The sequence below is a fragment of the Gymnodraco acuticeps genome, unplaced genomic scaffold, assembly GCF_902827175.1.
Source record: "Gymnodraco acuticeps unplaced genomic scaffold, fGymAcu1.1, whole genome shotgun sequence".
NCBI lineage: Eukaryota > Metazoa > Chordata > Actinopteri > Perciformes > Bathydraconidae > Gymnodraco > Gymnodraco acuticeps.
The window spans coordinates 3,340,078-3,367,191 of NW_022992265.1; the positions used below are offsets into that span (position 1 = coordinate 3,340,078).

The following is a 27,114-nucleotide window of genomic DNA, read 5'->3' on the forward strand; positions in this document are numbered from 1 at the left end:
CCCCGGTAGAAGAGTAGTCGGCGGGACCCCCAACGGGACAGGACACAGGGCCGGCAGGACCCTCGGCAGGAGAGCAGTCGGCGGGACCTCCAACGGCACAGGACATAGGGTTGGCAGGACCCCCGGCAGAAGAGTAGTCGGCGGGACCTCCAACGGCACAGGACATAGGGCTGGCAGGACCCCCGGCAGGAGAGTAGTCGGCGGGGCCTCCAACGGCACAGGACATAGGGTTGGCAGGACCCTCGGCAGAAGAGTAGTCGGCGGGACCCCCAACGGGACAGGACATGGAGTTAGCAGGACCCCCAGCGGAAGCTCCAACGGACCAGAACATTGGGTAGGGACTTGAGAGGGGACTCGAGAGGTGACTTGAAAGGGGACTTGAGAGGGGACTCGAAAGGGGACTTGAGAGGGGACTCGAGAAGAGACTCGAGAGGGAACTCGAGAGGAGACTCGAGAGGGGACTCGAAAGGTGACTTTAGAGGGAACTTGAGCGGAGACTCGAGAGGTGACTGGAGAAGGAACTTGAGAGGGGACTCGAGAGGTGACTTGAGAGGGAACTCGAGAGGGGACTGGAGAGGAGACTTGAGAGGGGACTGGAGAGGAGACTTGAGAGGTAACTCGAGAGGTGACTTGAGAGGGAACTCGAGAAGGTACTTGAGAGGTGACTGGAGAGGTTACTGGAAAGGAAACTCGAGAGGGGACTGGAGAGTGAACTCGAGAGGGGACTCGAGAGGGGACTCGAGAGGGAACTGGAGAGGTGACTTGAGACAGGACACGGGATGCTGGAGTCGGCCGGTACGCCGACAGGACTCGGGGAGCTGGCGTCGGCTGGAGAGCCAACAGGAGACGAGGTGCTGGAGTCGGCCGGTATGCCGACAGGACACGGGGAGCTGGCGTCCGCCGGAGAGCCAGTACTGGAGCCGAAACTGGAGTCGGACCATGGCTACTGGGGCCAGGACTGGGGCTGGAACCATGGCTGCATGGGCCGGTTTTGGAGCCGGAAACATGGCTGTGGGAACCGGAACTGAAGCCTGGATCATGGCTGTGTGGGCCGGTTCTGGAGCCGGAACCATGGCTGCTGGGCAAGGAACCAGAACACGGAACCATGGCTGTGTGGGATGGTACTGGAGCACGGTACCATGACTGTGTGGGCCGGCACTGGAGCACGGAAACATGGCTGTAAGGTCCGGTTCTGGAGCAGGGACCATGGCTGCTGGGGCCGGCACTGGAGCCGGAATCATGGCGGCTAGGACCGGTACCTGAGCACGAGCTGGCTTCCTGACCTTACGTCTTTTAGAGGTCTTTTGGAGGCTCCGTGGACCTCCAAACGCCAGGCGGGATCCCAAGAAAGGGTCAGAGAATGGAGACTGGCACCCAGGGCTACGAGAAAAAACTCTGAGAAACTCAGGCAATGAGCTTCTCAACCATGGCACGTTGTCCACCTCCATTTGTGCCTTTTGGAGGACAGCCTCTTTGTCCCTTTTAGCCGAGGTTCTACTCCATTCAGCATAATGACACTGAAGAGTGTACTCTAGGGAGAACAAGTCCAAATAAAAATAAAAATCTGCTGGGTCCATTGTTGGTGGGTTCATTCTGTTACGGTTGAGTGAAGCAGGCAGGACCCAAATGTAGAATAAACTGAAAAAATACCTTTATTTCAAGGTCTAGAGGCACAAACAGAACACTAACACGAGAACACAGTCAAAGACAAACAATGAACCGGCATGGAACACAGGGGAAGACTAGACTAAATACACAGAAGGGTAATCACAGGACAAGACCCAGCTGGGCAGGGGAGGGAGAAACACAAGGGCAACAGGTGAACACAATGAGACAATCAGACACACCAGGGAAACTAACGACAGGGAGGAGGACCAGACAAAACACAAGGAGGAAGACAAAATACCGAATGAACAGACTTACAAAACCCATAACCAGACAGACAACACTAAAACTGTGACATAAACCTGGGAGTGTGACAAAACAGATAGCTGCAGATTGTATTGCTCCATCTCTCACTTCTCTTTTTAACCTCTCCCTCAGCACTAACACAATTCCAAAAATATGGAAGTCAGCTTATGTCCTGCCTTTACTAAAAGGAGGGGAGGCCACGTTATTAAATAATGGCCTATCTCTAAATTGTCAGTTCTGGCGAAGGTTCTTGAACGCCTAGTGAGTGAGCAGGTAAATGTGTTTTGTCTAAACATCAGTCAGGCTTCAGAAAGCAACATAGCACCATCACTGCCACAATGAAAGTGGTGAATGATATTACGAGTATTTTAGATAATAAGCAGAGTTGTGCAGCTCTATTTATTGACTTGTCCAAAGCGTTTGATACCGTCGATCATCGCATCTTAAAGCAGAGGCTACTCAGTATTGGCATATCCAGCCATGCAGTGGGGTGGTTTGTGAACTACCTCTCTGAAAGGTCCCAATGTGTTCACTTTGATGGGCTGTCTTCTGAATGGTTAAACATCACTAATGGTGTACCTCAAGGTTCTGTTTTAGGCTATTATTCTCCATCTATATCAACAGTTTAGGTGAAAATGTCGATGGAGCAACCTTACATTTTTATGCGGACGATACCGTGATGTACTGTGCAGGTCCCTCCATTAAGGAGGCAGTTGTTGAATTACAGGCTGTTTTTAACATTATTCAGACTCAGCTCGCTGAGCTTAAGCTTCTTTTAAATTACATTACATTACATTACATTGCATTTAGCTGACGCTTTTGTCCAAAGCGACTTACAATAAGTACATTCGACCAGGAAGACACAACCTTAAAGAAAACAGAATCATATAAGTATATCAGGTTTCATAGAGCCAAACATTTCAAGTGCTACTCAACTGGCTTTAGGTAATCCAGTCCTTTATTAGGTATAAAAGTGCTTCGTTAATCGTTCTAACGCTCGAAGTGGAGTCGAAAGAGATGAGTTTTCAGTTTGCGCCGGAAGATGTGCTAATGTTAATAAAACCAAGGTAATGCTCTTTTCAAAAGCTAAAAAGACACCAGAGCCTGTTTTAGATATTGTAACTACGCAAGGAATAAAACTTGAAGTGGTTACCTGTTACAAATACCTAGGTATCTGGCTTGATGATTGTCTCTCTTTTAAACTTCATGTCAATAACCTGCTTAAAAAGCTGAGGGTTAGGCTAGGTTTCTTCTACAGGAACAAGTCCTGTTTCTCGCTTGAGGCCAGGAAAAGGCTAGTCACTGTGACCTTTTTACCTGTGCTGGACTATGGTGATCTGTTCTATATGAATGCACCTTTAGATTTTTTAGCTTTTAGATGCGCAGCTCCTCTGTCTTGGAACAGTCTGCAAAAGGAATGGAAGCTGAGCAATTTGGTTCCACTAAAAGTTTTTTAAAGCAAGGATAGATGCTATCCAATCAGAAACAGTTGGAACCTGTAAATGTTACTAGCTATGTAAACTGTAGTCGCTGTAAATATGCTGTATGATGTCCTTATTGTTTTTCTGTTATGTTTATATGTATTCATGTGGAACCTACTTGCAGCAGGTCACCCTTGAACAAGAGATCAATGATCTCAATGGGATTCACCTGCATAAATAAAGAAATGAAATTGAAATGAAATGAAACAGTCGATAAAGATAGTGATCACGCCTCTCATTTCAACACCCTTAGCTGAGGAGGGAATGTGCTTTGTGGAAAACTATCTCTGATTTGAAATAGGTCAGACTTCATCTAAGGTCCACACAATGAACAAAATGTTTATGTTTAAAACAAGCTCTAATCAAATGGGGAAACTGGTGAGGGTTAACAAGTAATGTATGCCACACTTTAACCTAATTGTAAATTCTTTGTTTTTGACACTCATTAATCATTCTTTGCTCCCAAGCCTGCATTCCTATTTCTCCTTACGTTGAAGTTATTCATCTCTGACTCCCTCTCAATTTAATAGTGTTGACAGAGTCAGACACCATGATAAGATTCTCCTTGCCGTGAACTGGAAATGTTTGCAAGCACATGGCAAGCATATCAATATATTCTATCTGAAAAGTATAACGCTTTGACATTCCTAAGAGGACTTTCACTGAAAATCAATAGCAGGGCACATAACAACATTTCTCTGTGAGAATGTCAATGTGCGTAACACATTTATCGCATGGTTAAATGCATGACTGCATTTAATAAATCCAACCCTACGTAGAATTACCTGAAAATACCTTCCTGTTTTTGCTCTATGATTACCTGACCTGAATACAATAAGTAACAGCCGGTATTGTAATGGTATAAGAAAAACAATGGTTTTTCATATAATTCTCATATTAAATTTTTTGTTTAATAAGACTCAGATGTTCTTAGAATTGTGTTTTAGTTGAGGCTTTGGGGCTGCTCCATTGTAAACAAATTGATTATTAGTATTAGTTTTGCACTTTTTCATTACATTTTAAGATCTCATATATCTTCGTAATTGAAATAACTGATCTAATCTAAATAACCTGACATTCCTAGGTTAAATAAAAATACAAAACTGCTTCACTGTCTCTTCATTGAGATGTAAAACACACTTGCTTATGACCCGAGTATGCAATGCAGTGTTAACTCTGGAAATAACTTGAGAGCCTGCTTGTAAGATACATATTCTGAAAATGTACGATATGTACAAGCCAGTCTCTAGCAGACATACACCAGTCAAGGTAGGTTGTACATTGTGACCAGCAGTGGCGTTTCCTGGCCTGGGCATCCGGGGCTTTAGCCCCGAATGTTTTTTCTGTAGCCCCCCGACAATTCTCCCTCAATAATATAATACATTAACCGTGCTTTACGAGAGAGAGAGAGAGAGAGAGGAGAGAGGAGAGAGAGGAGAGAGAGAGAGGAGAGAGAGAGAGAGAGAGAGAGAGAGAGAGAGAGAGAGGAGAGACGAGAGAGAGAGAGACAGAGAGAGAGAGAGAGAGAGAGACCGGTGCCAGCAGGGACCGTGTTGATAATAAGGAGCTGTTTGTTCCACAACAAGCTGGAGGAGAGTCCTCTCCTCTCAGACTGAGAGGCTCAGGTGAGCTAAAGCAGGGGTTCCCAACCTTTATTGTGCCAAGGACCGGCAGTTACATTAAAAAAAAAAAATCGCGGACCGGTTGTCAATTTTAACTGATTTTAATATTTACTCACCACCAGCAGATAGCAACAGAGGCTAATTGTATGGAACAGCCTGAACAAATACTAGAACAATATGCATCTAAAACATATTAACAACGTTTAAAAAAGAACCGGTGTCGTTTTTTTGGTTTTTCGGAAAAACGGAAAACCAAAAAGTTATTCAGTTTTTAAACCAAAACGGGAAAACAGATACATCTTGGTTTTGTTTGTATGATTTACGGATAATCCAGTGAATGCTGGGAAAACGAGGAGAAGGCGCATTATGAAGGAGATGTCCGGTCGCCAGGGTGTGTGTGTGTGTGTGTGTGTGTGTGTGTGTGTGTGGGTGTGTGTGTGTGTGTGTGTGTGTGTGTGTGTGTGTCTGTGTGACACTGGCATTTGTTTTCAGAAGATATTATGATAGTGACGTTCGTTCCGGTGCACGTCCGAGCACTAAATCGAGATTAAGATTAAACTAATTTATTTTGGGAACACCCGCATAGGCTACCTATGGAGTTAGCCAGATGTGTGTAAATTACTGTTCATGGTCATTTGAAAACAAATGCCGGTGTCGGACAGACACAAACACACCGAACACACAGAGCTGAGCAGAGCACACACACACACACACACACACACACACACACACACACACACACACACACACACACACACACACACACACACACACACACACACACACACACACACACACACACACACACACACACACACACACACACACACACACACACACACACACACACACACACACACACACACACACACACACACACACACACACACACACACACACACACACACACATCATGCGCCTTGGTGACTGGACATCTCCTTCATAAAACTAATAAAAGGGGGAGTAATCGGGCAGTTCGATGTGTGTAGAGGTGTGTGTGTGGTTAACACGTAGCAGCCTGCAGTCACTCTTAAACTCTTCTGATGAAGGTAAACATAGCGAAGGCGGTGCGTAAAAAGGCACAGCTCTCGGTGCGCTGGTGCTACACGTCCCGCTGCCTCCTGATGCTGCAGCCATTTCATGAAGTGAAGGAGGTTTTCCTTCTATAAAACAGCTGTGGGCAGCACATACCATGAGGTCCCGGACATGAATTCATAGATCAAGGCAGACTAGTTTACTCTCCTGTTTTGCCAATCCGGTGCTTAAACATATAGCTCTACACCCCTGGCCAACATGTCCTTAAAATGAAGTCCGAGTTGTAAATATATCTCAAATAATGTATGCACTGCCATTTCCCCACATAAACATAACAGTCTGCAATTAAACGATTGTCTCCTGTGCGCTCCTCTTCCTACTTGGCGCACCGGTAACTTTCTCGTGCGCACAAGAGGCTGAGACCTTATAGGCTGAGCCGCCGAATCCCTCGGAACATCATAAAAGCCATTTTCAACGGTTTTCTGGTGAAAGATTAACTAGGCTACTGGATGACATAATATGACTGGTATAGGTGCAAAAATGAAACACTTTTTGAAAAAAATATTATGATAACATATTTGTAGGCTACATATTTATAATTCTGCAAATATTACGATAAACTCATAGCTATTTCGCGGCCCGGCAGTAACACCTCCGCGGCCTGGTACCGGTCCGCGGACCGGGGGTTGGGAACCCCTGAGCTAAAGGACTCTGAGTGTTTAGATAGTTCACTTTAGTCTAAGTTATCTCAGTGGGTCTCAAACGGTTTGGTCACAAATTATTGAAAAGATTATTTCCGCGGCACACCTTCATATGATCATTATAGTTATAAAAAAAATAAGAGAATAAAGGAAAAACAGTTATGAAATACTATATGGCAGTAAAACAAGAATAGAGTTTAAAAGGGGAGTGATTTGTAAAATATCCATAAAGAAAAAAAGTAAATCTGTTTACAGTTGTGTTTCATCTGGGTGTTGAGAGATGTATCCAGATATCCTAATGTTGCTCTCAAAGTGCACCAGATTGATGCTTTTAACTTCAATATTTAAAAAAAAATCTTGCCCCCGGACCGCCCTAGAAGAGGTGAGGTCCACCCCCCACTCATAAAAAAATAGCACTTTACCTCCTGCCTATATGCCGTGAGCTGATTATCGAGCCTTCATTGTAACAGTCGCGGTTGTACTGTGTGTGTGCGTGTGGGGAGTGTTGCAGTAAAACAATCCACTTTAGCGCCGCCGCCACTGTGGGCTAAGCCCCGAATGTTTTCAGGTCCAGGCGACGCCCCTGGTGACCAGATTTCACAAACCATACTTCCAATAATACTGTTTAATGTACTGACAAAAAAATGAGGCAATGCAAAATATTCCATAACAAACCAAGCAAAGCCCAGGGAAGAATAGCAGGCCTAGCGTTACCCAACAACCTCAGTAAAGACAAGCAGAACATGTTTAGATAAAATGGAAGACACCATGTGCACGATAAACAGGGTTGGGTGCAATATGTGCAGAAAGAAAATGATGAAATGGATAAACGCATGTCAACGATAATGAGATACAATACCATTAAGAAGAAGAGAAACACAACGAGGCATGGCGATGGGACTTCGGACAGTTTGGCCACCAGAGGTATAAATGAAGGCAGTCGATAAGCTTGCTAGTTAGTTGTATTTGCATTGTGTGAGGTTCAGAGTGCAGAGGAGTGAAGTCCATTCATTTATCTATCAAGCGTATTTCTAAAGTGGGGATGCAGGCCTGTAACAAAGCAATATTGGCGGGTCCCTGTGGTGATTAGTTTAACCGACCACCGAGGCGTTTGTCCTCTAACAGTGAGAGCTGGCCTCTGTCCCTCAGTTGGCCATCACAGGGGTCAGCGCTCTCCCTCTGCCAATGTCACACGACTAACTCTCCTGAGACAGGCCGGCTGTAAGTAACCCATTGACAGGGAAGCACTTCATCAAATTCAGCTCACACACAAACATACCCACAAGTGGAATCACAAAGCAGTTTAAATAGCAGCTCGGGGCGGCTGTGCATGTTGGTGGCCCTTAAACAGAAGTAACTGAAATGGTTGGCTTCAAAGAGGAAAATCTGCCCTCTTTAGATGGAGTTTATGTTTGATCTAATATATTCTTTTCATCACTTAAACTGTTAACAATCTGTTGGTTTTATTACTATTCTCTGTACGGGTTATAAACATTGCAAACAAATCACAATTCCCTAAACTTTTTCAAAATGATTGTTTTGATAGGAACAACCAATGGATTATCAAAATACATTTAATTATCTTTCCGTTGAACAACTAATAACTTAAACAATTGTTCCAGCATCACTTTGATGCAAAACCTTTTATACAACTGAAGATTTATATAGTGAACACTGGAATTTTATTAGAGCAAAGAGGGAGAATATGAATATTATATTTTAGTAAAAGAGGTGCAAATCCAGTGCAGGATATGACTTACAATAGAGTAACAGTATTATTTCCACTTTGCGTAGCTCTTGAATTAAAAATAGGCTTTTTGTGTGAGGGAGGATTGACTTTATATTTTCAAATGTTTCAGCACAATAGATTAACAAAAAACTGTAAGTGGTTTCCTAAGTAGCAACTTTAGACTTTCAAAGTGCTGAACACAAGGTGACACAGCTGGCTCTACTGTGTCCAGAGTTCTGTTAATTATTCATTGTTTAACCTATTATTGGTTGGAGGTTGAGCTGTTCGTTTTTTCAGAGGTAAAACAAAATGAATAACCCAATTTAGAGCCAACTCGTCCACACACAGAGGCGCTCCGTTCTCCTGGCAGCGTACACAGCAGCAGAGGCCTGCATCTCTGCTGCTGACCCAATGAGAACACCACACTTTAAACACTCTTCCAGAGCACTGTGAAATGTAACATTACAGGCACACAAATAGTGTACCTCCCGACAACGCCCCAAACCAATTCATTCTTCAATTTTCTCATCTTGTCTCTACTGTGTTTCCATCGGAGCACTACGTGTAACAAAAGCCTGCGAGTGGCCCTCCTGTTAGAGCAACACAAACATAGGAAGGCGAGCCAGAGTAATTGAGAAAACCTGTTTTCACACTGCTGTCACATGCAGCAGCAGTGAATGAATAAGACCTTCCACTACATGTCACACTGGTATTTGTAAAATATAAATGTAACAAACATTGCTCGCACGTAATGTATAATGTGAGTAAAACCTGAACTGTAGGCAGATGTTATTTCCTTTTTTCTTATATAACTGCTTCCTGATATCAACAAGTGTACATTTACTTCACTTAATGGCCTTCTTTAAAATACCCAAAATATTTACCACAATGACACCAATTTACTTGTTTGATTGACTTCTGTTTTGCTTTTCATAATAAAAAAACAACCTGCTAAACTACTTTTATCTAACATAACAAGTGCTATTTTGCTAAAATCTGATAAATGCAACTTGTAAACACAGTATTGTCTGAATTCTGGTCCGTACTTCAAGCTAAACGATGCTGACATTTCATATTGTGTCTGTTCATTTCAAGGAGCCTAATAAAACAAACTAACACCCACAGGAATATGAAGTTTAGACGCACGATTCAAAGTGGACGCATTCAAAGACATGAGCTTCCCATCATACGAATCAGGTAGAAGTTATATTTTACACTAATGGGTTCCATGTATGCTAGCAGGGTTCGAGTTATGTGGGAGCCAATGGGAGCTGAGCTCCCATGAAAGCAGTGAAATCATACATCTGTGGGGGTCGCTAATACATTATCAACAGCCATTATTTTAATCACAAATAATGCATGTGTCAATGTAATGAGTATTATTTACATTAACGAGGTAAATAGGCTAAAAGAAAAACATGTTCTCCAAAATAACTAGGCATCGTATTCTCTCTTGAATGACATCATCCTGCACTTTACCTCCAAGGTGTGCAATATTGCGCAATCTATGCCTGAGCGTGCTGCGCAAACCGAGATTATGTGTTATGTGGTGTGCGTAGTTGAACCTTTTCATATTAAGCTTGTTGCAAGTAAAGGGCTGCTGCTGTGTGTGTGTGTGTGTGTGTGTGTGTGTGTGTGTGTGTGTGTGTGTGTGGACATTAGTTTTAAAGACCCCCATAAATCTCAGATTATAACTCGAACCCTATATGCTAGCCAATGAAATCCCTACTTCTATAGCTGTCCGGATAAGGGAAACACACCACAACAAAGACAACCACAGTGCATGCAGTTCCTCCATTACTTGGCATTACCTGTAAGATGATTTGTGTAGTGCGCACTGCAGGGTGCATGATACCATGCCATGAGGATACGCTTCAGTCCAGCTGAGCTGTATTTGATTTAAACTCAGATGTTTCAAAGTGATTTTGGAGTGTCCATCTCTACTCCCCGCTCTATTAGAAATAAAATATCCTTATGTTACAGAAAATTGCTTGACATTATGTGGCTGCACCATTGGCTCGCAGAAGCCCTGTGCATGCAGATGAGCGTCCCCGCTCAAGGCTATCCAGGGCTCAAACCTCCCAAGTCTTTATCTGCCAACCCCCAGGAAAATGGCACACACACCCCCCTGGCTTCAGTCTAGAATGATGGCACCACTGTCAGATTTCAAATAACACACAAGGGTACTGGTTGGATCCAAACCCCAATATTAGAATGAACGTCGAACATTAATGTTGGGAAAAGGTTACGTAAACACATATGATTACATGTTTTATTTCTCAAGACTATTCAAACAATCTAAACTTTGACTATAGAAGTGCACAACTGGGATGCACTGATTCTGAGAGATAATTCAGTCTGAATTGGACCTTATAATAATTATACAGGCAAAAAGCGGGTGGTGTGCATCAATAATCGGATCCATTAATGTTATAATTGTACACAAATAACAAAGAAATAACCACTTTTGCTTATAGCTGACTTTGCTGAGAGTGAAAGTGGGCTTTAGTTACTTGAAGGTGTTTACATAAAGTGTAAACCCTGGAGGAAGCCTGACTGCTTGGTCTCACTAGTTGAATAAAGTGTTTCTAGCCAAGTAAAAGTGAGTTTGAAGCCATTTCAGTCAGACAACTCACGTGTGTCTTTAACATGTTTATTAGAAGCAGCATATAGTTAAGTTTGGCGACTAGGCTCGGGCATCATCACTCCATAGATATACATAGCACGATGAGTGATGATCAAATAACTAACCCCCGAGCCTACAGGTGGAAGCTGGGGTGGAAGCTGGGGTGGTGGTGGGGCAGCAAGCAGCAGCGACGTAGAGGTAGCTGCAGCAATAGCAGCAGCAAGCAATGCATGGAGAGAGATCTGGCAGGTTAAATAGAGCGGCATATTAAGGAGACTCTGTTTGGTTGGTTGTAGAGTGGCAAGGGGCGTTATGTATGAATGCAGCATAAGTGCTCGAGTTGACTGCCTGAACTAGCTCGCAGGCTTCGCCCCATTTATGGAAATCGTGTTGAGGGAACTTAAATGCATAATTGAATGAACTGTTGGGTCAAGCATGTTCACTTTAGATTGGCCACTGGTGTGTGGTGTCAGGCTTGCCTTCAGGTCTCCTGCCTTGGTGGTAAAAAATACAGATAGCAAAGAGGGACGAAGAGGAGCTGACGTTCTCCAGGTTATTACATGCCAGAAAGCTGGGAGAGAGCAGGTTGTCATTTGTGACGAACCCTTAGGGCTGCTCAATTAATCGGATTTTAATCACGATTACCATTATGGCTTGCAACGATTACGAAAACAACGTAATCGAAATAAAACGATTATTCCTTTATTATTTCTTTTTAAATACATTTTTTTTGTTGGGTTTTTCAGTTGAATTATACTTAAAGTTCAGGGTTATCAACTGTTCACATTTTTTTCTCCAATAAATGGATATTTTCAAAGTCAATGAATAATCGCATTTAATAATCGCAATTACAATTATTGACCCAAATAATCGAGATTATGATTTTTGGCATAATCGAGTAGCCCTACGAACCTTTCCACTAAATGTATTCGTATACAAATGTTTTGAGGATGGTGCTACAGTATGTCACAACATAAGCACATGTGAGGAGCACTTGCACATACACTCAATTCATCACCCTCCTGGCATATCAGTCCCTTATCTTTCAAAACACACTCACACTGGTGTTCCATGTCCCAGTGATGGAATTCTAAAGAAGGTCAACCTCTGGAGAGTACTTTGGGCGGCAAAGATAATCCACTTTGATGAATCTGTTCCCAGTCTCAAAGTGTCACCCTAAAGCCTTTAGAAGTCATCGACTTACACCTCAATATGAAATAGATGCTTCATAAATCACCCCACTCGCAAACAACGTTGTTCTTTAGGAAACATCAGCCTGAATGGAAAACTTGTTGAGAATGACAATATGATGTGTTGGAGATGCTACCTACAATGAAGGGTACTTAACACTTGAAGTATTTCAAGAAAGAAATGCAGATTGAGACTGCGGCCAGAATAATGACTTTGTTTTTTGACATTGGCAATACAAATTGGATTCAAACAATATCACAGTGGCATTGAAGAATTGAAGAAGAATGACAATTATTGAAACCAAAAATATGTTTTGCCATTAAACGCCATCAGTATTTGATGAATGCATCACATAACCATTTCTTTTTAATCCAAGAATTGTTTTTCTTTAATCGGTGACAATCTTCTGATCATTTTCTCAATGACTTTCTATTTAAATTGTTCTTTTAGGGTATTTTCCACCTAGTGAATAAGCTTTTTAAAAAACAATCTTTTGTCATTCTTGGCTGGGAATAGGAGCATTTGGAGATCAGGGGTGGAGGAAGTGATTTCAATATATCCTATATAATGAGGGGGGGGGGGGGGGGGGGTTGACCTCTTCTCATGCCTCACTGAATGTTTTAGCGAGGAAGAGCTCATATTCAAAACATTCATGTACAAATGTCTATATGACAGCACTGGTGAGTAAACATGCGAATAATAAAATGAAGAATAAGGTGTAACCACATGTGAGGTTCCCATATGAATTTCAAATACTAAAAGAGCCCCATGAAATACTGCAAACAAACAACTTTAGTTTTGCTAGTGGAGAAGTAGCCAACACGTAAACAAGCCAATGGCATTTAATTCATGCATCTTCCCTAGAAGAGAAACCATACTTTTTCTTAAATGTGATGCATAGTTAAAATTACATTTTATTTTCCATTTGCTGATCATTTTTGTAGCTCACTGACTAAAGAAACTGATTCGGGGCAAATTGACATGGGCTCTGCTATTCGGCGCTCAAACTATTTGAGTGTGAACTCTTCAAAGACACAAGCTAGACGCATTAGGGAAGTGCTTTTCAAAGAGTTCCTGATATCCAACATTTCAGCATTAAGGCCACAAGTCAATCATTCCTACTGCAGGAGAAAACCTGAGAGCCTGTTGGAAAGGATTTAAGGCAGGTGGTCACCTGTCCAATGGCGGTGCTCCAGGCGAGAGGGAAGCTGACCAGGAGCATTCTCTGGGCAAAGTGGAATGAAATGCCCCGCAGTTGCTTCAGTGACTTTCTACTCAAAGGCCCTTTTATTGACTTGGCACCATTGTAACAGAGCTATTCCAAAATCTTAATATTATCACATTTTCTCACCTGTGTTATATTTTATAGGAATGGCTATACAACTCAAGCTCAGGCAAAAATATTTATCAGGCTACATTAATGTCTTATCTCTTTTTCATATCCCTATTCTCTACTAACAGCTCTCTGCTCTCCAGGTCCTAAAGAACAATGTGCAATTTGTTTTGAGATAACGGATCACAACAACTTCTCATCCAAAACACCCTAAAAGGTTATACAGTATAGAATCATTACCTATTATCCTAAGCCGTATAACTAAAATGTTCAATAAAAAGGAATCTGTCCGCGAAAAGCCAGACTCCAGAAATTCCACAATTTCAAAATGAAACCACATAGTATACTTTAGGGCCCGCAGCCATACACAATTGTAATAACAAGCACTACTAAACTAAAATGACTACTTAAACTAAAACAGGAGCTATGTGAAGAGTGGCAGAGTCAACTTTATTATCAATGTGTGTGGTACAAACAGGGGGACCGAAATGCCGTTTCTCAACGTCCCAAAGATTAAAATATAGAACAAATATGAATATACCTATATATGTATACAGTATATACATACATATACAAAATACAATTAGGAAAACATTAAAAAAAAACACATTTTAAATATCTAGTTAATGTGAATAATGCAGACCACAAGGGTGCATACCGTTTTCTTAATTTTATATAAACTTAGTGTGATTATTAGGGAAGTCATTAAATACTTTATGTCCAGGCTTTGGCGACAAAAACAAACCAAATATCTGATCATCTGTTCACAGTTAAGATTAGCACACAAACACCTAAACAACAGGATTTTATTTTGTTTTAAAATCAGTTAGAACATATATATATATATGTTTCTTTTTCGGGACTAACCTAAATGAATCTTAAAGTTAAACATTTTCACTTTTCTAATAAGATTTGACATCAGGTCTTTGGCAATCGTTCCATCATTCAGCACATCTTGTGCCCGTTTGAAATCTCTTTACACAGCCTATAAAAGCTGCAGCTGGAGGAAATTAGGAGGCTGTTTGGATCAATGATGCGTGTTACCTGGTCTCACCTGGCTACAACAAGATTTAGCTGCCGCTGGACCAGTGGCCCGCCAGATGATGGTGGCAGGAGAAACAGAAACTGGGTCCATGACAGTGATGGATGTCTGTTCTCTGAGCAACACATGATGAAAGTTAAATCAAGTAAAAATGATTTTGATGTGGACTAATATTACAGAATTCTAAGCATGTTTAGAGTTGTATAAGTCGGAGATGAAATTCCACCGACTAGTTGCAAATCGAATCGCAATATCTGTCAGAAAAATCGCTATTACATTATTTCCCCAAATCGTGCAGCCCTAGTCCGAGGGTGAGAAAGCCTCATCTCCTCACCTCATGCCAGTTATGCGATCTGTGTCTCTGAATGAAGACATTTCTAATAAACCGTTATCCTCCTTGTTAAAAAGATGGTGCTTCTAAGTTCTCAACGACACCATAACAAATTAACCTGGTGAAACTAATGGCTTCATTCATGTCAATGCTTTACGGCATTAGGCTAAGTAATGCAATTAACAGCTACTGTGGCCCCAGTCTAAAATCCATTAGTCATGCTTATGGTGCCACTATATATTTTGATATTATTATGATTGAATATTATTTCACAATATTTCCATAAGCTATTGGTGAATGACAGGTATGTCAATGCAGTGAGAACAACATGGGTCAAATAATTGTACTAACATTTGCACAGTTTAAAGGAATTAAGCCATTATCACCAAAGAACAAACAAAACTGCATGTTTAAAATAATCAAATTGTCCTTGTGTAAACAGTTACCTATGATTTTAGATACACCGAGGTAGTATAGCCTATATAGGTTTATTTTCCTGCTTAGTGCTGTAATCATTCACCAATAAAAGTGAATAAGCATGAACAAATTGAGCTTCTGTTGTTTTTCTGACTCAATCCCTGCTTACTGCAAGCTGTTCCTCTACATTCACTTAAAACAACATTAATATGATTTGGGAATTAGGTGGCATATTTCTTGTCTTTAATGGGAGTGTAAAATCAATTTTGGAGGTTGGTGAAAAACTATTTAATTATTATTGTGGTCAGAGGTTGCATTTTTTTTTTAATGTTTTCTTTCTTATAATTATTACCTTTCCTGCCCTGTTCCTTTTATTCAATTTAGAAAGTTGTTAAGAATCAACTGTTGTTTATTATAATAATAATAATATATAGTATTCACCCCAAACAGTAATGGTATGGTTTAGGGATTTCCAATATCTGAAGCAGTTGAGGAGTTAAGTTAACAAAAAAGCAATTTGGGTTAAATAGAAGCCTTATTACTCTTTTCAATCTCCCCTTTTGAGTCACTGCCAATGTGACTGTTGCTTTAGGAGACCGACTTAGAAACTCTCTTCACTTATTGTTGTGACACAAACTGGTCCATTATGCAGCAGTTTGATCAATACTCAAGTGCGATGATGACATAATGTCACTGTTTTGATAACATACATAGAACATGTGTTTCCCTCTTCTTTTTAGGAAAATCAAGTAACCACTACGCTACAGACCATTCCACCCAGATCTTGGTGGAGTCAGCTCAGGGATGAGAGGAGATGTGAGGGGTAATAACCACCAGAGACACGCCCTGCTGTGGACAAGACGATGTGTCTGCTGGAAATGAGCCAGAAGATGGACTGAGTGCAGTGCCCAGGCTGGTTTTGATAAAGGGTATTTGGGAATTCCTTTGACACCATAGGCACACCTCGAGATCTGGCAACCACTTTGCTGAGAGTGGGAAATCCAAGGAAACTGCTCACCTCTCAAACATCCCCATAAACAGGATGATTCCCAGTAACTGATTTCCCAGTGCCACAATTTACTCTTAATCCCTAGAAGAGTCTCTCATTCCCTTACAAAACAATATCTAAGCAGAGCCTCAAAAGAGAGAAAACACAAGCCTCTTGTTTTGCTGTAACAGCCCTTTTATGTTTATTGCTGGATTTAGTGCAATAAAAGGACACGGTTTGACACAGAGATAGGCAGAGGCAGAGAGAGAAGAACATGGAACAAAAAACAAGAACGCTCAAGGAAAAGATTGTTTGTGTTCAACCAAGGCAGTACTTATCCACATTCCTCCATATGGATACAGTGGATTATTCATGACACTTCCTCAGTGTAATCGTCAAAGTAGATTTACAAAGTGACAAAAGCAGTATAAAGAGCATGTATCCGCTCAAAGATGTATTCACTATGATGTGCAAAATCTCCCCCCGTGACCTACATGCGTCAATGTTGGTCTATAGGTGGACAAGCAGGATTTCTTTCAAGCTTTTTTCAGAAGGATCTTGTGTTTTTCTTGTGTTTTTGGGAAACACGTTTGGTTGGACACAGTTCTTATTATATGCCATATACAGTATTTATATATATATAAATAAATAAATATATCCATATGAGAAAAAAATGACATTTTCTCCAAATGGCAGACATGCCGTTTTGGTATTATGCTGATGGTTTGAAATATGCATCTTTACTGCATTATGTTGAAACAGTTTAAAAAGTATTCTGTTGATGACCAAAAGTAATAATATACTAAACATAATATACTTAATTTATAAAGCACATTTCGTAACTACAAATATGCTGATACAGGTTAATAAACTAAGTGTGAAAAGAGATCTTTCTTTTTAATATTAATAAAATAAAATAATAATCTAAATATTTTTGCTAGACCAAAGCTGTGAGCACCAAAAAAGAAAACCCTATTACCTGCATCATAGTTAATGGGGTTGTTGCAACCTGGGTGAACTGATCCTAAGAAGAAAAATGGGTTTGAGGAGAAGCACTGATATTAAGTGTTTTTAAGGAGTTCTTATCTCTTGCTTCATTGCTTTTCATTGCCTATGAGGCACCTTCCCTCTGAGCACTGCCACATATTCTAATTAGTGAGTACACAGGCAGAGTGGGATCTTCAAGAAGCTTCCCTGCAGGGCAAGTATGGGTAGAACAAAATGATATGCTCTATGTTAAAAATAATACTGTGGCTTTCAAATGAAGGTATTCTTCATGGGTACAAAAATGATCAATGCAAACATTATTCAGCTAAACGACACAAAATGTCCCATTAAAATATGTGCTTTAACAGGTGAGTTGAAATGGCTTCAAGGTACTAGAAACCCAGAGATCACACCTTGGAGGAATAGCCATTTTCTCATCTGTGACAAAACTTGAGTATGCCGCAATTTAATGGATCAGAGTTTCTGTGCATGGCAACAGATGGGAGGCTAGCTGGCATAGCCCTCATTATTGAGCCTCCAAGCCCTCCTTGCTCACATTGCCACCTGTCCGGCAAGTCTAATGTTATTCTTGCACCTGGGCAGGCCATCACAAGCTATCATCGAAGTTGTGCTCTGAGGGCATCCAGTCTTGCAACATGCCACAGCAAATAGAAAGAGAAATGACATAGATTAAAGTTACTGAAAGGTCTTTGAAAGTAGTTGTATAAGGATATAGCTTAGAATGACCCATGAAATCAAGAGGCTGACATTTCCCTTGGCTAACCGCAAGGACACATCTACATTTATTTTGATGATTAACAAATTATTTATTTATTCAAACCACGTTTTCACACACTGAGCTAAACTTCCTCTTATCTCCCAGCAGGAGTAAAACTGTTCCAATCATGGAAAGGAAAGGCTGACAATGATTCAAATGGGCTACAACAATGCTGTCTGAAGTAGCTGAGATCCATATGTATGAAGATAACCGGGGCATCAAACAGCTGAGTTCAGCTGTTTATTTCTCACCAAACAGGATCCTTAGGGAGATATCTGCCGTCATTATTATTCCTGTATTCTGCGGAATGAACCGTCTGCACATGAGTCGCCAGCAAAACATCTATTTTTTGAAAATGTTTTGTACTTATTTGCCATAGTTGTGTCTTCCTAATGCATCACTCCAGCATAGGTGTGTTGTAGCATTCCTAATACAGGTAAATTCCACACAATATTGCTTTTCATAATATGTCACCCCATGATAAGAAGACACTTTCCAGAATCCTTATTAAATGGATTTTCTACTTTTTGCTAGCCTGCACTCAAAGTGGCATCCCACTCCGTTCATCCATCATTTGTAATCTGTTGTTTTTGCTTAGATGGCCACAGATATGTTCAGCGAAGAACAAACACCTCATCTGTCATCGGGTTGTGTTGCTCCATTTCAGCTTGTCCACCTCAGATGATGCCGACACTAGAGAGTAGTTGGTATGATAGCTTTGCAAACATCTTTTGGAATGTGTTAAAGTGTCAGTCCTTGCCTTTACTCAGGTTATGTGTATTTTCATTGCTTTCATTAACAGATAACTAAAGCTACTCTTCAGCACTAAGCCTTGAAGTTGATTAAATGCATGTTTGCTTAGAGGCAGGAAGAAGAAAATGTTTCACTGCGCTGTACTAGGAGCACACTATCTGCACGGCTGCCATTAAAAACTGTAATATCGGTTTAGCCTCCCGGACCCCAGCCATCAATAAGTAGGTCTTCATGACTGACAAAGGCAAACAGCAAACAGCTCACAGGCACAATCCCACCTGATAAGGCTCATAACCTCATTCACTCTTCACTCGAGGAGTTAATCGAGTAAGGCTGACATCATGAACTGAGATAATGCCAATAAATACAATTTTCCCTCACCATGTTCAATAATTATAGCTCTCTAATCCACCACTTGCCAGGGACTAAGGGTGAAGACACTGCTTTAAGATAAGGCTTGGTATGTTCATGATTGCACTCACATGGAAACGTTTTAGTATTAAAGAAAGATATCTATTAGAAAGCCATTCTCTGCTTTAGGAGCATTTTATTTTGCCACAAGATCTTATTCTCCATGCAGCACCATTAGCTAAAGTAGAGAAAGTGCAGTTAGTTTTCTGGTTTGCCCAAGCAGCTCACACTAATGGGTCTAACAGGGGTTTTTGTTTGTACTAGATTATTTCACCTTTGTTTGATTATGTATTCATGGTTTACTCTTTACTCCAGAGGAAACAGGAAATACATTACTATTGACTGAAGTTACCAGGGCAAGCTTCTCACATTCTCAAGACAACACCACCAACATGTTCTTATCTGAACCCCCTGTCCAAACAAGTGTCTCCTTCACCCGTTTGTCTGTCTCCTGTGCAACGTGTAATATTGCACCGTCATAACTGATATCCATGACAGTCTTGCTGATAGTTCCTTCATAGACCAGCAATCATCAGATTTGTTCATGTGCCCATGTTGACAGAAATTGTCAGTATTGTCAGTTCAGCAGTCATCCCAGTCAAGCCACACTGAATGCCCTTGACCACAAATTATTATTAGTATTAGTAATTAGTAAATGTATTTACAATGTGACAAAGAAAAGGCATGCCGTGGCATTTACCCTACTGTTATTAACCCCCCTTCAAAGCAACCTCTTCACAATTAAAATAAAATCCCCTTGGACTAATGTGTTTTGATTGCTATGTGTCTGAAGTGATGGATGGATGGTGTGGGAAGGGGCTGTTCACACACGGCTGCTGAAGTATCATTTCAGCCTCTGTAGAGAGGCCAGAGTCGGGGTGTGGTGTTGGCTAAGTGATGTTCCTGGCTAAACCCTTCATCACACTCCTGATGGACAGACAGAATACTCTTCCTCCGCAAAGATGGATTGCTCGCAGTTAGCAGGGGTTAACCTTGTGAGCTTGGAAATGTAAGGTTGTATCTTCGTCCAGTGTAGTTTGGATCTGTTAGGTATTTACACCATATTTAATAAATATAATATTTAAGGTAATTAGGTTCATTGGAGATGAACAAATGAGTTCAAAAGTAATTTAAAATTAAATGCAAATCCGCTTTTTTAGCCACTTCACAAACTTAAAATAAAACATGAATACAAGATAACACCATTGGAAATGTGAATATGGCTTCTTTAAAGAAATAACTATTACATTACAACATTTATGCTAATACTCCTTTTAGGACCAGAAAGAGAATAGCGACACATAAACGCCTCAAACCCCACCTCTTCAACTCTGTATCCATAAGCCCCTCCCCTCTCAACCAACTTCCTCCTGACTGCTTTTCTGTTTTGTTTTGTTTCTTTGTTTGTTTTTGGTTTTGTTTTTGTTTTGTTTGTCTACCCTCCCTCCCAAACGTAAAGCGTCTTTGGGTTCAAGAAAAGCGCTATAGAAATATAATTTATTATTATTACATACACTTTTGTTATATTTAGCTTTTCTTTTGTAAAAGTAAGATTAAAAAGTGGCTCATATTGCCCCTTTAAAATCTACAGTGTCTAAGTGATGATGTAACCCCGACCCCTCCCAAGCACCACCAAAACAGGGGGGAAAAAGCTTGGTAAACATAAATGACATTTCAGATTATTTGCTTTCCACTTCACAGACTTAGAGTTTCCTTTATGATTTGACAACAGGAAAGTGTCAAACAGAAGCTCATCCCTCTTATTTTCCAAATGTCAAAGCTGCCAATTTCCACTGGAATTCAGCAGAACGTCACAACATAATCACGTCTCAGCCTTGAGACGGCCTTCAATGTTTTATTATACAGTTTAACTACTGATCGTGCATCAATTAAACAAGCCAAACTCAACCTGCTTGAGTTTTATGTCATCTGTATCATATAATAAATGCCAATACTTGATGATGGCCTCTTCCATGATAGCCTATTATATTCCGAATGGATGCAGTCTGCATGGATTCACATCTTCAGCAGAGCAGTAACTGCCAGGATTCAGCACTCGAACATGTACCAACCACATACACACTGCAGCTGGATATTCAGGAAGAAAGAGCAGTAAGTGCCCCACACATTTCTCTATTTGTATACATTATTGATGATACATCATAGATTTAGTTAATGTTTGATTTAATTTAAGAGGTGAAATTCACTTCACAGGCATTTTCAGATTGGAAAAATCTATCGAATTACAAAATGGAGTAATGGAAGTTATTCTTCCATTCAGGCCAGTTTGAAACACTAGTACAAATCCTCACAGATTTACATAAACCTAGATCAGCTCTTGGTTACAAATTAACACAATTTAAATAAGGCAGTTAAAGTGTATTTTTTTGCAAAACATCCTGAAGATGATACATCTTATATTGGGCCTTGTATGAATAATTTATATAACGAGTTTGTTGTTTTAAGGTGAGCTGAGATAACAGAGCAACATTATTTGTATAAAATGATTACCTTCCCTTTTTTAATCTGTAGATTTTGATTAAAAGTAGTCTATCAAGTTATGTTGGTACAGAGTGAACATTTCTGTTGTTGAGGAGTATCATATGTTGCTGAACTCTGACTATATCAACACTATACTGTATATATGTCTGCTTTACAGCTACATTGGCAGTTATCATATTTTTCTTGCTGAAAAAACCTCTCTCCTTGCTGCTGAAATGTGTGGGAAATAAGACAAATGTGAGTGTTGAGATTAAACCCTTTCAACACATGTGGTGTAAAACGAAAGGTGCGAGCCAAAAAAAAAGGGAATAAGGGGATAAGCCTCTTGGTTATGTGAAGAGGATGGCTGTTAGTGTTCAATTCACAATGTCATTTGATTCAGTGTTAACATGCAATGATTAATGGGGCTTTAACTAACCTAGCCACCCACAGAAAGAAAAGTGTAATATAAACTGTAAGGGGATGTTACTCATCCAATCTGGTAATACATTTGTTCGAAATATAAAAATACATTTTTTTGTTGAGCAAGTGGTTTGTGCTGAATGTATTGCACATAATAGGATAGCAACTTTCTCTTTGTTGACAAGAAAAACACTTTTTGAGCACTGGAGCTTAAGACGGGCTTAAGTACCAACACAATTTTACAAATAGTGAACCTAGCAAAGTACAAAGACATTCAAGCGGTTGCTTCAACGTTCCCTCCACCAAAAATTATATTTTTTATTTTGGAGTATATATTATCCCTATAATATATATTTTCTAAGTGAAGTTAAATCATTGTCACAAGATGGGTTGGTAATAGATTTCCCCGATGACGTTAAGCGTGACTTACAAGGACTCAGTGTACCAGCCTATAATAGCAGCAGCTCACGTATCTGGGCCATACAGTATTACTGTCACATCTGTTGTGAGATGAAGACCCCATAACCGAGCTGCAAGGAGAGATTGCTCTGGTTTTACAGGGCAGCAAATATTGGGCCGCAGATTGCTGTTCAAATAACATTTTACACATGAACTACACGTAAAAGTGAAGGTTGGAACAGCATTGGAACCATCAAAAGAGGACTGTGAGTTTACAATGATTGGTTTTTCCACAGGTGACAGAACATCAGTTTATCCGTCCACATGTGGTCATGGTTAGGATCAAGCAATCGAGCTCAACAAAAGGTGCAAAGCTGAGATGAAATTTGTCACAATATTTGTCTGTCTCTATCTACAGTATGTTGTCTCACAGTTAATTCATGATTCTGTGTTCATGGTTCAGCTGACAGCGCTTCAAAATATAACACTTACCAAGGACAGCTAACATAAAGTATTTCATACAGTAAAGCCTTAACGTCTATATGTTCAGCCCTTGGGGAATTATATTTAACTTTGAAATTCCTTGGATACATTTACACCTGTCATTGATGTGATGCGAATAATGTCCAATTAGGTCAGACAAAAATAGCAGAGCAAATACATCATGTTCTGTGCTCCTGAGAAAGGAATGCACATCACAGATTGTCAGGTGTGCTAACGAAATTACATCTCCCCTGGGATACGCGGACCATGTACTTCATTATTCCTCTTTTGGAGCGAAAGAAAGTGCACTTGTCGCACTATTCTTACCCACACACCTACAATACCATTATTTCTGACACCAGCAGCTTAGCCTGAAATAACTACTACATAATTTGCATCTGGGCCAGGATCCATGCTGAAAAAATAAGAGCTAATGAGTGTCTTAGATATGCTGTAGGCAGGCTTCGGGACTGGGAGAACACCACATCAGTAGTGCGTGTGAGGAGGATCAAGGCAGGTTAAAAGTGTCCAAGACCTATTTATCTTCAATCAACCAGCAACATTTGGGTAATAACACTGTTTTTTTACTTACAAGGATATCATTCCGGGTAGAGCTACAGTATCACTTAGGCAAACCAATGTTCTGTTCATTGAATTTCATCCACACTCGAGAAGAAGCCAGATTGAACAGGTTTAACATCTCTGAAAATAACCAATGACTCATGACAGGAGGACAGTATCCAATTTTGGCAAGGAAGCACAGGCAGAAAACAGAAGCACAGAAACCGCTGGAGTTTCAGTCGACTGTACATCGGCTCAGTGTGAACATTCTCTTTCACTGAAACTATCCAGCCTTGGCTTCCCAGGACTCACAGCTGTGACTCCCTACAACAAGTCCTCAAGCTCTCCAACCATACAGACCACTCAGAGAACTTCTATGTGAGGGTTACACTCAGACCTCCTTCTGCGAGGCTGACAGCACTTTTCTGAAGGGATTTGTAATTGTTGCTATTCTTTGTCCAATCACTTCTACTAACAAGTGCACAACCACAAGAAGTGTTGAGATCTTTTCCTTATGTCAGTCTTTCTCAAACTTGGAATTGAGTGTTATATAACATAATTATAAAACAAGTTGATTGATTATAACAAAGTGATTAATGTGTAAGTAGGATGTATTATTAGAGAGGCACATTTGTACATCATGTAATGTTGGGCACTGGGATAAAAAAGCAATGCATCATAGTCGACAAGGTGATAATATGCTTTGTATTTTTTTACACCCTTAATTTGCAAATAGTCTAGTTTTTGTTGCTGGCAATTAAACTGTATGCACATTTAAAAAATGTGTAATGTTTTCTATAGTGCAATATATGGTGGATATGGTGGCAGAGTTGAGTGTTTCAATGTATGGTTGCAATTACAGCATACACAACAAGAGGCAGGGGGGACAAGTATAGAAGCCAATCAAGAAAGTTAAAGTAGAAACACATGTATTAAAGTTAGACTAAAATAGTATGGCTTCGAAGTTACAGGACTTGAAAAGCTTGATGGCTTCAGGAACACGTTCTGAAGTTTGCTTTGAAAGTGTCTGATCTCCTTTCACAGACAAAACAGTGTATGGATTGACTGAAACACAATGCCACCCAGTTCTACCGAATCAACAACAGACTTATATGTGAAAAAACGTACAGTCAATGAACCTTGCGGAGACAAATCAATGTGCTTCAAGTTTGCTACGGTGTGACCCCACTTTTACACCCACCTATACTCAAATCCTCCTGCTGCATCAAGAATATCTATACTGTCACACACACCCACACATTCTCTTGCACACTTGTGCGCCTTTCTATTGTATGAGGGTAGGAAGCCACACTCCTAAATTAACTGGTCTACTGAAGCAGCCAGGGATAAGCTGACAGTCTTAAGAATTATCATCATTATACTGCCGGGTCAAAGATGGGTATCAGATTATCAGTGATGAGAGTGAATACTAACAAATCTCCCTGCAGCCAAGTAGCTTGAAGAAAGAAGGGTGGCAGCTGTTGCCCTATAAATCTGATCATGTTTCTTCTCCGGGAGGGGCCCAGGAGACTTCCAGAAAGAGCAACCAGAGCTGCCCAATATGTTGGCATCGGGCATAAGTGTTCAGCTGCACCAAATTCACAGCTTCCCCTTCCTTCTCCTCATTGACCTTAGATTTAGCTGTCATTCTCAATGCCAAATGCCTCCATTCATATATTAATAAATGGTAGGACTCTAGGGATTTGAGCCCTTTTATTAATGCTATAATGAGTGAAGGTTCGATTAAATCTGACAACGGCATTGCAAAAACTAAAAAGAGCAGGCCAATATTGCTGTGATTAAAATGTACATACATCCTACTACATTTACTTGGTCTCTTAAGTGCTTTGCTGAAGAGAGAAGCACCTCTTACACTAACCTCTGTATAATCCCCTCACAGAGAGCTCAGACAGTACTCTGGAGCTCTCTGTGATGCGTCCATCAAAACCATTTTCTCTCCTTCTCTAATGCTATAGGCAAGGAGTTTGTCCCCATCAAGACAGACTGTAAATACCACCTGCAAACAACCTAAATATATTGAATATAATGCATGCTGTCATTACTGTGGCAGAGACAAAACGACTTGAAATGTAATGGGATACATTTTGGCTTTCATCACAAACCTGCAAACACACAATTTGATATCAAAGGAACTGAAAGAGCCTGTGCACTTAAAAAGACATCAGTAAAGCACTGTATGATGCTAAAGGCTATTAAAGAAAGCCACACATTTCCTCTCATTTAGAGTGATGTACAATACATCACTGACAGACTGACCATAAAGGAAACATAGCTCCTCTGTCTGTGTAGCACACCCTCAGGGTTTATTATATATCGCATTAGAACCACAGGCCTTTCCGTAATAATGTCCACTGCCCAGTGGTGGTCTGCGGTGCCATGGGGTCTGCACATTGTGATCTGTGGCTCCATGACAAAGTGCTAACAGCCAAGGGCATTATTTCATGCTGTTCCACAGGCCCATAGCCTGACTCATCTTTTCTGATATATATCTAGCCCTAGGGATGATGTTCGGTTTAATTATGGATACACGGGACATCAGTCAAAGTTAATGTTGTTCTTGTTTTACACAGCCATCCATACAAGCTGCCTCTGCCACGCTGTGAATATCCCAAAGAGATTTGAAAGGAGTGTCACTGAATCTTAGGGCCCGGAAAGCAAAGAAGCCAGGTGAATCTTTGAATAATTGATACGGTCTAATTTTCAAACCGGAGCATGTCTCCAGCTGCTGTCATCTAATCATCATTTCACGAAGAAGGCATCAGAGCTTTGTGGCGGCAACGGTAAAAATCAGCAGGATTTTCCTCCGCCAATACTTATGGAAGCTCTCTGTTGGGGTAGGGATCTCTGGAGCCGTGACAAGTACTGCGCTCAGCCGTGCTCTCCTGACAGTGGCCTCCGGCAACATTCATCCCTCCCCTGGTAGAGCTGCGGGCAATATGGCCATCACCTTCAGCCCTGTGGAGCTTTACTTCCCTGGGCAGCCACAAACTTAGAGATTCTGATGCTTCTTATGAAGGCTCCTCCTTATGGCAACACTATTAAAAATGTGCCTGGTGGGGCACACTTAGGAAGCCGTCTCATCTTTATTGTGTGGGGATGTGAGCAGACTCTTGGAGCTAATGAGAAGGTACTGTTCTTTTCCTGAGCTGGCGGGATTAGTCTCAGTGTACGAAGAGCACTAAATGTTATTGTAAAATACTGATCGAGTCTGTTTGAATTGTCCAATACAGCTGCATCTAAAAGTATGTATTTAAGGTCCCTTTGTATGCAGCTCGGCTTAGCACAGAGACTTTTTGAGATAACAAGCCGTGTAGATTAATAGCAACAGTTCCAAAAACAGAACAGAAGTGATTTATCCAAAAATATGCTGCTAATGACTGGGTGTCACCCTCCCTCTCTGTGTCTGAATG

General features: G+C 40.8%; 1 protein-coding gene across 6 annotated transcripts in view; it reads right to left on the reverse strand.

The window, feature by feature from the left end:
- Nucleotides 1–27,114, reverse strand: part of cadm2b (cell adhesion molecule 2b) — a 150,589-nt gene that overhangs the window by 47,807 nt on the left and 75,668 nt on the right. Inside the window, exon 1 of one of the 6 annotated variants that reach the window (XM_034206997.1) lies at nt 7,610–7,659. The exons of the other annotated variants lie outside the window; for them this stretch is intronic. Coding sequence (XP_034062888.1) covers nt 7,610–7,640 — 31 coding nt within the window. The 5' untranslated portion in view covers nt 7,641–7,659. Of the gene's footprint in view, nt 1–7,609; nt 7,660–27,114 lie in introns of those variants that run through there. 6 annotated transcript variants of the gene reach the window in all.